Genomic DNA, 12014 nt, shown 5'->3' on the forward strand with positions numbered 1-12014 from the left:
CATGACCAAAAACAACGATTGCGAAAACAGACGAGTATTAATTCTGGTTTCAGCTGGGAGTTAGCGTTAAACACATTTTGTGTTTGCGGTTTTGTAATCGAGGTCGTTGGCAAAGGTTTTTACAGTCAATTTGTGTTTTTACTGTTTTTTTGCCTTGCGAACATCTCATTTCCATGATTGGATAAAACATAGATTTACTTATTTTTATTTATGACAATACAATATTTAAAACAATTTAAAATAGACGTACTAATTTTGCATCAATAAATTTGTTTTGAAAATCACTATATTTTAATAGACATCCTTTATTTTATTTTGAGCAAATTGCGACAAAAGCAAATATGGAAGTCTGCCATGTGTACCTTAAAAGAAGTCATTTAGACCAGGAGGTTTTTCTTGTAATTTTGTTACCGGTGTTTTGCAACTTGAGTGAAGGTAAAGTTTAGTGCGAGCTGGTTGTTACGTTTAATTAAAAAAGTTATTGTGCCGGTAACAATGGACTCGTACGATATTATCGTCAATCAACCGGTGGTCATCGACAATGTAAGTAATCTCATGAAAGTTTGTTACCGCAAACAACGATAAAATTCCCTATTCCAAATGGACTAAACTTACAAACAATTCTTTCTGTGTTTAGGGTTCTGGAATGATCAAGGCTGGCTTCGCTGGTGACAGGATTCCAAAATGCTACTTTCCCAACTAGTATGACTGTTTCTTTCCAATGGCTCAGCTAAAAATTGCATAAATACCACACTGGAAAAAATGTTGTGCGCGGAGGATTTATCCTCTTTTGCGTAAATTTACCGATAATACGCGCAATATTAATGAGCTAATGCATTAACATGCGAAAATACGTTGCGATCATTCGCACAATTAGCGATCGCCGAATCAAAATCCTCCGTGCAAAAAACAAACTTTCCAATCTGACATAAATATAACCTCATCAATATAAAACGATTTTGATCAAATCTATGGTTTTCAGACTTTGATATATTTACAAGTTTTCTAGTTTTATTCGAACTGTTTCTTTGCCTAAATAAATGGCTGATTAACTTATTTGTTATTCATAAATGTATGTTTTTAGTATCGGCCGACCCAAACATGTTCGCGTAATGGCTGGGGCTCTTGAGGGAGATATATTTATTGGACCCAAGGCGCAAGAACACAGGGGTCTTCTTAGCATAAGATATCCCATGGAGGTAATATTATATAATTTTTGTTGCTGGTGGTGCCAGGCATATTGTTAAATTAACGCTTTCGAGTTGTATAAGTTTGATTTTGGAATATTGTTAGCTCCAATGCTCACTATTTTTATCTATTGGGTCTCATTAGCGCAGCTGCTGACCAGGGATGCTTTATTTACTGCTATTTATTTTACAGCATGGCATTGTGACAGACTGGGGAGATATGGAAAGAATCTGGCAATACATTTATTCAAAAAATGAACTGCAGACCTTCCCTGAAGAGCATCCAGTCTTGTTAACCGAAGCTCCACTTAACCCAAGAGCAAACAGAGAGAGGGCGGCTGAAATATTCTTCGAAACTTTCAATATACCTGCATTTTTTGTTTCCATTCAAGCCGTTTTATCTCTGTAAGTGAAGTGGAACACAAGCCATTTATTCTGTAATATGTTCAACTTTGGAGCAGAATTTATGTAAAAAAAAACTGAGGATTGAGTATAGATTAAATTAAAAACAAATGTGTTACATAGCTATATGCAATTGTAAATTTTTTGGTGCTTTTGTTCTTTTCATTAAATTGTTGTTTTGTCAAAGCATATATCTTTGCTGTAATGCAGAGGTCGGGAAACCGTGGTTTGCCAGTCAGATGTGCCTCTTTTTATGAAGGCATCTGGCCACAGATAAATCTTAATTGGCATTTCTTTGCACGATTGTTACAAATACAATGTTTTCTGTAATTTTCTATAACATAACAATCGTGCTAAGAAATGCCAGGCGTTTTTTCGGTCGCTTGAAATTGTTTACCAAGTGTTGAAAAATATTATATGGCTCTCACATAAATACAATAAAAAATATTTGGCTTTCATGGCTCCCTTAACCAAAAAGGTTCCCAACCCCTGCTGTAATGCTGCATTTTTTTAATTATTTTTATGCTTAATGAACATTATCTAAATAATATATATATATATACAAATAGGTATGCTGCTGGAAAGACAACAGGTGTAGTGATTGATGCTGGCGATGGAGTAACTCATTCGGTACCAATCTACGAAGGATTCTCCCTTCCTCATTCCATAATTAGGACTGACATAGCTGGAAGAGATGTCACAAAGTAATATTTCCTGCCTGTACTGATATTATGCTTTTTTATAACTCTAAAACTTAAATAGCACTAACTTATATACCTGTTTTGTAGTTTTTCAAACCTATCCTTGTAGTTTGCAAATTCTGTTGTGTATTTGATCCAAAAAAATGTGATTGTGAACTTGCATTGAAAGTAGTTAAATGTTAAGTCTCTAAATATACAGTTTTTGTTTGTTTAGAAATCTGCAGTTGCTTTTGAGAAAAGAAGGATTTAATTTCAAAACAACAGCAGAACATGAAATTGTCAAAACCATTAAAGAGGTTGGTAACTCCTATGCAAATACTCTTCTTGTAGAACTTCAAGAATTAGCATATTGAATTAGCAACTTCTATACTTTTGTTTCCAAGACATCATATTTTTGGCACATTTTATATTGTGGTAAATTGGCATTTTATGCATTTTAATATCAGAGGCAAGAAAACAATAATGGGCAGCTGTATGATATTTCTTGTTAAGTGGTGTTTTACTGGTGTTAATGAGGTATGGTTTACACACCTGGATATATTGTTTTGTACTATTTTTTAACAAGAACCTTGTGAATTTTAGAAAGCGTGTTATTTGTCACAAAATGCTGTGAAAGAAGAAACTGCAGAGCAGGAGAAAAAACTTTTCACTCTTCCCGATGGAAGCACAATAGAGGTAACGTTGTAATAAATGCCCAATTGAAGCATTTGGTGCACAACTGTGATTGGTAGATGGTAAAAATGCAGTTGATAGAATTGTCGAGAAATGAACATTCAGCCGGTAATGGTATTTTAACATACAAAAATTTGTTACTAATCTGGTGATATTCTGTTTCATAATTTTTTACACAGTGGCTTACTAGACCACATAGCCAGCAATATTTATAATTAAGCATAATCATTTCTTTATTTCTCTTTTAATTCAAAAATTACAATATCAAAGTAGGTGATATAAAAGTTCATAATTATGATTTTTATTGCTGAATACTGCCCTTCTGGCAAACTTTGATTTTTATTTGTGTAGATCGGTTCAGCAAAGTTTCGTGCACCTGAAGTTCTTTTCCAACCTGACTTAATAGGTGAAGAATCCCAGGGTCTTCACGAAGTCCTCGCAAACAGCATCAAGAAATGTGATATGGATTTGAGAAGGACGTTGTACAAGAATATTGTCATGGCTGGTGGATCCACGCTGATTAAAGGTTTGTGTTTCTTTTTTTTTATTGCAGTTACAGTTAGGTTAGTTCACAAACTATGGTAAAAACGCACTTTGTCCACTTTATTTCTAGCCCGTGAGACCAAAAGTGTGCCCACCCCTGTGCTATAATAATAACAAATGCATTTGCTTTTGTCGGTTACGGGCAACAAAATAACAACAACCTGTTGTATAGGTTTTGGTGATCGGTTGTTGAATGAAATGAAACAACTTGCTCCGAAAGACACAAAAATCAAGATGCAAGCAACCCAAGAACGACTTTATTCAACATGGATTGGGTAATATGCTTGTCTCAAGGTTCTTTGTTTGTCATGATCACCCCCTGCTCTGACCACTAGTTGTGCTACAGAGTAGTAAATATTTAATGTGCTTCCACAGACTCTTTCTTTTGCCACTTTCCTTCATGAAACAAATATAGGTTACATTGTTTCCTTCTTTGATACCAATCCTTACATAAATCTTTGAAAACTTATTCAAAAGACAAACAATATCATAGCCCATGTAAATGCTGTGAAGTTCATTAATAGATGTTTTGATTGTTTCTGTAATCACTCTCAATGCACTATAACGAATATAGGCCTATTGTCTGTCAATAATATTTATAAAACCATTTATGTTCCTAAATTCCCGTTTTCCCTTGTATGAGGTTTTCATGCAACTTAATGCAAACTTGCTCCAATATGTACAAATTTACACTGGGTTGTATTTTTTCAGTGGTTCGATTCTTGCTTCCCTCGACACATTCAAAAAGATATGGGTAAGCAAACGGGAGTACGAGGAAGATCGACACAGAGCCGTCAATCGTAAGATGTTCTGAGTGCTTTCTCTACCACATCTGCACCTTTGTTGCTTAGCAAATGAAGAGATTTTATTGTTCCTGTTTTGGTTGCTCTTCTAGCGCTGCAAAGGGCCACTGTCTGTGGCGCTTGGCCTGTTTCGACTGGGCTTTGTGCCTGGTATGTTTAAACGTATATTTTTGTGGCAACGCGAACAAAATGTGATCCATAATTCACTGTTTTGTTTGGCTGCTTTTCACGTAGGCTTGCTATATTTTTTCCGTCTCAAATCATAATATGACCAATGTTGTAAGAAGTTTCAGGCATTCAATATGTTTGTGCCCTCTAGTGTTGACCATGTTTCCATGTGTGGTACTATTTATTGTATTGGTTCCAAAAAAGTTGCATTATCGCTGTTTGGCAGCTAGCTTCATGTGCCACCTGCAATTTTGTAAACAATTGATTTTTTCCCAAAATTGCTGCCTGTCTTGGCTAACAAAAATTTAAAAAGAAAAATCGGAGTGGTTTGTTACGAAAAATTTGTCACCCTGACACCATGACAAATTTTATACAGCAAAAAACATGGATGTGATTTTAGAAAAGTAGCATTGCAAGTGTTTGTAGGAAATTTGAACGCAATTTTATAATGCTAATTCTTATTACATACAAATACCCTATTTCATTCTTATGAAAAGTTCAACAATTGTGGATAATTATTCTAATTAACTGGTCTGTTGTTCACCAAGGATGTAGCCTCTGCCTAATCATGTTAATCTATAGGCCATCGAATATTTTGGCCCTTGAATTAAATATATAAGCAATCAAGCAATAGGCCTATTTGTGTTGTTCGGACATCATAACAATTTTCGGTCATGATTACTCAAAAAAACGTAACAGAAAATGTTCCTACTTTACCTACCTACGAAACTCAACAAAAACTCTGTAAACGCCAGTTTTTCTGTGTGAAAATCTTGTTTATGGTCGTTTGCATGAAGCCCCCCCATCTTCCTGTTATTTAGTCTTGACTGCTGAGATGTTGTCTAACCTTGTGGTATTAAACGTACGTTTCATATACCAAAAAGCCTGGTGAAGTGTCGTGAGGGGTAGTTTTATCTCTGTCAAGTGCCAAGGGCTTGAGTGAAGTGTTTTGGAGATAGCTGTTGCCCCGAAATGATTTCAATACCTGTTGGGTGAAATTTTGTGTTGTTTCTCCTGAAATGGTGTTCAAAAATTAGTACCATTACTCTACTTTGCATTGGTGTAGGTACAAGCGGAAACGTTCATTAGCAGGTTACAATCTGCCAGCTTTCTGACTTGAAAGGCAAATGTATTTTGCTATAAAAAAGCATTATCAGTGTCATATTCAAATTGTTATAGTTATACAGAGTTTTTAAAAGTGGTGCACAGTGGTATTGTTGCCAAGACTTGGTTTAGTTTAACGTTACAGTAACAAAATTTACTGATGGCAAAATCTGATGATCTGTGTACACGCTTCTAAAGTTTCCTAAAAGTGACAGAGCTTCACCAACTAAAAAAATTGTATATCTGCGTTGTTCAGCTTCTGTAAATAAGTGTTATCATCCTTGTGTTTAGTATCATTAAAAGCTTATTGGTTCAAGCAATTAAAATATCTGCTTATCTATTGCAGGCAAACAATGGATGAATAGATAAGATTATTTATCCCCTAATATATATTTACCTATTTCAAACACCCATTCAGTCTTATTGCTCTATCTATAAGCTACTGGATGTGCTGGGTTTTGAATTAGACAATGTGGCAATGGCCAAGTGATTTTATTCCCACATCAATTAAAGATATCAATAATTGAAGCTATGATAATTGGTGGTAAAATTACCACTTAAAGCTACTTAATTTCCAATAAACCAGGATTAAAATTAATCCTGTTTTGTTTGCTATTCCTGGTTCTTTTTATAATGCCATCAAGTATATGCACAGAACTTGTGTTTAGGCATGTATCATGGAGTTTTATTTGTCTCAAGGCCTTTGAAAAGGATGTAACATGAAGGTGGATGTTTTAAGCCAGCAATAGATAGACTGGCACCCTTTTAAGTGCATCAATAATTCAACAAGCTTAGCCAAAGAACCTTGTACTTGAAAATTGAATGCAGTTTAAGTGACTATGAAGGATTTCACTTAACTTCTTTGTCAAATGCAAGTTTTTTTCATGTACATTTCCCCATCTTTATATGGTTTTATTTTTTGTATTTAAATGTATGACTTTGATATGTTTATTGACATTTCATATTCAATTTAGTGTGGAAAGTTAGCTAACCCAGCTTATTAAACTTTGCCAGTTGCATTGGTGAAAGATTTGCAATAAAGTAAACACTTAAATGTATTGTGTTTGTGTTGTGGATTCCAGAACACACAGTTCTTGAATACCATAGCTAGTTTTGTGGTAATTTTATGTTTGGATTATGTGGCAGATAGTATATCATTATTTCTGCACTTATTAAAGATTTTTTTATTAATAAGTTTTGTTGCAGGTCCCCAAAGTAAAATCTTAAAAGAACTGAATGTTAATAAAAGTTAAATCAAGGAGTGCAGGATAATGCAGTTTATTTGAAGCAACAATTAATAATGAAGTTTGGTCTAACAGTGCTGAGCCATGTCATTAGGAAAGGAGTATTGATATATACTTACCTAGTGACTCTACAACCAAGTGCTGACGTGAAGTAGACTTCTATTATAAGTCCTTATTAGTTTGCTGTGGTGTTCGACGTGTTTGCAAGTAGCACTTCAAACTTGTTGGGTGCCTTTATTGTCTCCATGTACCCTGTTTTGAATAGGACTGCTTTGCTGATTAGTCTGACCCAAGGTGCCAGTGACAAGCTACATTGTCTGTCATGAATATCTTGGTTTATTCTTGGATATTTTATCTTTATCTTTGTTGTGTTTTATGTCATTATTTTTTTGTTATTAAAGTTATTTGGTAGTAACTTAAAAATTAGGATTTTTTGGGAACCAACTTGACAATGGTGGATTATGCCATCAGGAAAAGGTAGGGATTGTTGTTTTGTGATTTCTGCAACAACCTTACAGTATCAACTTTTAGAAAAGATGGAAAGTGAAATTGGCATTTCTCAAACTGAAGATCAAAGCTCGGATGATGTGGTAAGTTACTGCATGAAAAAATGCAAACAAATACATTTAGGAAATGTATCGAAGGCACTACTGGCAAAATAAAATCGTGCAGATAAATTTTAACACCAAGCACCACTAAGCAAAAACTTAATTTATTTTCAGTTCTTTATTTATATAAAAATACTATAATTCACGGATTTATTATTCTTTTAAAAGATATTTGGTTATTTTTTAATTTTTTCTACATGAAGTGGGTTGGTACTTTTTTTGAAATAAAACCTTGATATACAGTTTCACAAAGAAAGTGCCAGTGAAGGCAGTTCGGCAGATTTTCAACAACATGAATTACTGGACAATAATTACCCACAATACGTTACCTCCCCAGTTAGACCCGTGCACTTTCACCACCCAGGTAAATAAACCTATGAGGATTCATGTTAAGTTCTTGATATTTATAAAGAAAACATGGGTAACATCTTCAATTCAAATAATAAATTACACATGTAAAGGTTGCTGATTTATGTGTGTCGTAGTTTGTGTTTTGCTTTTAAACAAAATTGACCCTCATTTCAACGCTTAACATTTGAATGAATTATTTACATTTTTTCCAAGGCAACGAAGGCTGTTTATCAGATGTGTGTTGAATGACTGATATGCCTTGCATTGAAGCAGCTGAAAAATTGATGAGCTTATTCCTTTGGCATCCAATTTCACTATACTATATACGTCCCATTTAATAAAAAAAATATTAAAAGCCCTTATCACAACATTTTGTGTTCCAAACTATATGTAAAACTTCTAAAATCACATCAATATATTTTTAGAGTACTTAAATGAAGTGAACAACAACAACAACCAAGTAATTATGAAACATCCTCAAAGAAGATCAGTTAACTCCCATCCAGAGTCAGGTGTTGATAGGAGGTCATTGACAGATCAGGAATTATGGAATTCACCTTTGTCAAACCAAAACCAAGGTGCCATGTTTCTTTTCACTTGCTCTGATATCAATAAATAATTTGTAGTAATGATGTGTTGATTTACATGTCCTTTAGATAATGTTAAGAGAAAAATGACTTTTGCATAAATTCTAATTTCTCATTTGATTTTGTTTTTACTTTAATGCATTCCTTGCTGCAGACTGGTGCCTGTGTGAGTAAAGTCGCATTTTCCTGTTGTTTTAGAAGTATTGGTGTCATATCAGAGTTATGATAAAATATTAAAAGTTTTGAGGACTGCATAAAAACTTGTAATCGCATAAAAATACTTGTTTATAACTTTGTAAAACATTGTTAATATAAAAAAATAACTGTAAACAATTGGTATTCAATAATGTACAAGCTGTAATTTTATGCACCAAACAGGTTCGTGGTACACAAGATGGCAGGACAAAGAGGAAGAAGAAGCAATGGAGAGAAATGAAAGGAAAAAGGAGGAGCTGAAGAGGAGAACCACAGAAGAAGTAATTAAACAAATTGCTTTCTTTAATTGTCAAGACCTTTTTTGTACTACATATTTCCAGGATAACAATTTTCTTTGTGATATCAGTTTCCTTTAACTGGAGGTTAATTTAAAGGCGGCAATCCCTGTATTTGAAAAAACAAACATTAAATTCGACAAAAAAAAAAATGTATCTATTTAAAAGTAAAATTTTTTGAAAACGCTGACTAAAAAATAAAAAACAACACATCAACAATTGTTCGCTTACACTTGTGTGTGTTTGCTGCATGTAAAACGATTTCTTCCTCAGCTCCTCAAGTTACCAAACAGCATGGGGAAATTGTTGCTCAAGGAACAGGAAAAGTTGGAGGTGAGGATGGAGAAGGAGTGTGTGGATCCACGACTCACATCCCGTTCTCCCGGAGCAAGCTCATCCATTCATTCGAGACCTCGATACAACAGCACCGTGAACTCATGTAAGAAAGTAACCTGAGGAATTGTATCACCGTCGTTGAACGAGAGCTCAGTGTAACAAATCCCAATGGAAAATATACAAACATGCACGCTTAAGTGTGATTTGGAATCATTTTATTGGCATGTATATCTTATTAGTGCGGAAAAATTAGTTTTGGCAGACAATCATTTGTTTGATCAAGACAACTAGTAAAAACCACATATAGTGCTGAGGTGCCATATAAGGAGCCAGTTATGGAACCTTTTTGCATTAACCCAAAACATACGCGGAGCCGCAAAGCCCCTCAATGCACACGAAAGAAATAAGCGACACTACACCCATTCAACACCATTGAAACTCCGGCAAAATATAGGGGTTCGTTCGTGAGCACCCCGGACTTGTCAAATGTTGCTTTTTTTTAATCACTTTATATTCTTTCAAAAATTCCCGTCTTTGTGCATGGGCTAAAGATCCGCAGGTTGCCGATCTGATATAGTGCATGAAATAACAATGCGCGAAAAAATGCAACTCAAACGAATGTTAAACTGTTTAGAAATGCAGTTATTTTGCCTCCATTTCTTCGTCATGGTGAATTAGGAAATTACGAAAGTACAAATGTAAAGAAAGTTGTTTAATTGGGTTTGAACGGTCATTTCGATACGCCGGATGTCTCAGGTATATCGGAACGTATCGTACAGATGCCACACTTGTCTGAAACTTTAGTACATAATACTTTGATGCCAACTTCTAACATTGGTTTTCGCGCAGCACCATCGCGCACATTGAAAGAAGCAAGAAACACAAAGTTGGGATACAGCGTTCAAAACCTCAGCAGTCAGGTTAGTGGAACGACCTGTTTCTTGTTGTTTTGGAAGAGTTGAATGAACTGTGATGTATGTTGCTTGTAGGAAGACGAAAACTCCAATCAACATCACGAAAACGGGAACGAAGCCGATGAGGGTTTGTGTTAAGTTGTCTGATAAAAACTGTTAAAACGAAGACTTAACGAATATCTGGTTGCCTCACCTGAGAGGATGCATAATTTGTTTGTTTTTTAATTTAGTCCTATAGTATCATGTTTTATATAATGCCTATATGCCGGTTAAATATAAATTGATGATTGTTTATGTGGTATGTGGTAGGTGCTAACAAAGCAGACCAGCTTGCAAAGCATGAGGGAAAAACGTCACCGTTCTGTTATAGTGAATCACGTTGCTGCACAGTTAACAACTTTATCAAGTGATATACTATACATTTTTTTGTGTACAGGCGATTTGGAAAACAGCACATTCATAGTCGTAAACAGGGAGCCTGGTAAACTGATGAAGGGAGAATCAATGCCGGAAATCTCTGGTCGGGTTAAGGTAAATGTACAAAAGCAGTCGTCCAGTTAAATATCATTTTTGATACATGTGATTGCACTGCCTTCCCATTTTATTCAGTTGTTTCCGTACCACGTTTTATCGACCCTCAACCGTCGCCTGCCCAAGGGAGTTGACCGGACTTGTTTGGAGGTATGCAGTCGCAGTCGTTACACACTAAGTACCAAAATGTCGATATTTGAAACCGAACCGAATATGTTTTGGATATTTTTGGTTTATATAAACGCCATGTAATTTTTTCAGTGAATTACCACAAAAACAATTAAGCCGACTTGAAACGGTCACAACTTTACTTTTAACCTGGTCATAAAAGTTCTAATTTTCCTGAAGTTGTTGATGTATTTTTTGATTTTAACTTAGATATGGTTTGAGCACAGCTTTCGCCAAAGTAACCATGATTCGCTTGATTATGAAACAGAAACATTTAACCGTGACTGAATTTGAACGCATCTTTGGCATGTCACGTGACGCCTTTTGGCGCCTTCCGAAGTGGAGAAGAATGGAAATGAAGAAGAAAGTTCACTTGTTTTAACGTCAAACCCTCATCGCTTGTTTAGGACATACAAAGATCGAACACAAATCGAAATTTGGTGTTCTAGTAACTTTTAACAAGTGTTTTGAACATATCCTCAAACCAAAACTGCTGTGTCGTCTTGGTATGGGCGGCCTCTCGTCTCTACCTTAAACAGTAGGCCTGTAAATCACAAAAGTTACGCTTTTACTAATGGTTACTTTAAACCTTCGTGTGCATTAATACTAATTGCTTCATTGTAGTGGTGTCAAATGTTTTCACAAATTTCCGCTAATTAAAGATGTAAAATATATGCCAGCCTTAATAATAGACTAATTTGCCTTTCGTAATACCGTGTTCTTTCTTTCAACTTATGATGTTGTCCTTTTACTGTTGTGGTGAATGCCTATCTGCTGTATCGAACTTCGCGCGTTGTTGTGAGCTGTTATTTACTACATTCTGTCGAATCGTATTTCATCACAGTCTTAATAAGGGACAGGATATTGTATTTTGAGGAAAGGGTGATTAAGCCTACACACCTCTCTAAAGGAATAACTAAAAATTGCTCAGTAGGCTACAGTTTGAAGGTATATAGGCCAACAAGTGGAGACAGAATACTGGGAGAGATTTCTTGAACTATGCAAGTATACCTGGTAAAACAGATGTATTATGAGTAGGTACATTTACAATTCATACGTTTGCAAACAATAAATTGTGGGTAATTAAAATGATACGCAGTTGGCAACAGAGTAAGTTCTAGGAAATGCGGGCCAATCAGTTAAAAACAAAATGTGGGTCTAGGTAAATGTTCATATTTCACCAAAAAAATCATCTGCCGATGCT

At 35.1% G+C, this 12014-nt stretch overlaps 2 protein-coding genes across 3 annotated transcripts; both read left to right on the forward strand.

The window, feature by feature from the left end:
- The first annotated feature begins 394 nt into the window (after positions 1 to 394).
- On the forward strand, positions 395 to 5344 carry LOC145892397 (beta-centractin-like). The gene is made up of 10 exons (XM_082982002.1): positions 395 to 543; positions 638 to 702; positions 1085 to 1199; positions 1381 to 1592; positions 2159 to 2293; positions 2505 to 2586; positions 2873 to 2965; positions 3314 to 3488; positions 3678 to 3780; positions 4217 to 5344. The coding sequence occupies exons 1-10, from the start codon at positions 496 to 498 to the stop codon at positions 4317 to 4319; spliced, it is 1131 nt and encodes a 376-aa protein (XP_082838128.1). The 5' UTR covers positions 395 to 495; the 3' UTR covers positions 4320 to 5344.
- A 1880-nt stretch (positions 5345 to 7224) lies between these two features.
- On the forward strand, positions 7225 to 11596 carry LOC145908653 (uncharacterized). 2 transcript variants are annotated; one of them, XM_082995976.1, is made up of 12 exons: positions 7225 to 7301; positions 7356 to 7414; positions 7676 to 7796; positions 8209 to 8361; positions 8525 to 8536; positions 8749 to 8846; positions 9135 to 9300; positions 10047 to 10117; positions 10187 to 10238; positions 10548 to 10642; positions 10721 to 10792; positions 11079 to 11596. In XM_082995976.1, the coding sequence occupies exons 1-12, from the start codon at positions 7286 to 7288 to the stop codon at positions 11190 to 11192; spliced, it is 1029 nt and encodes a 342-aa protein (XP_082852102.1). In that variant the 5' UTR covers positions 7225 to 7285; the 3' UTR covers positions 11193 to 11596. The 2 variants fall into 2 exon arrangements, with proteins under 2 accessions (XP_082852102.1, XP_082852109.1); XM_082995983.1 differs by lacking the exon at positions 8525 to 8536.
- Positions 11597 to 12014: the final 418 nt, after the last annotated feature.

The sequence above is a fragment of the Ascidia mentula genome, chromosome 1, assembly GCF_947561715.1.
Source record: "Ascidia mentula chromosome 1, kaAscMent1.1, whole genome shotgun sequence".
Classification (NCBI taxonomy): domain Eukaryota; kingdom Metazoa; phylum Chordata; class Ascidiacea; order Phlebobranchia; family Ascidiidae; genus Ascidia; species Ascidia mentula.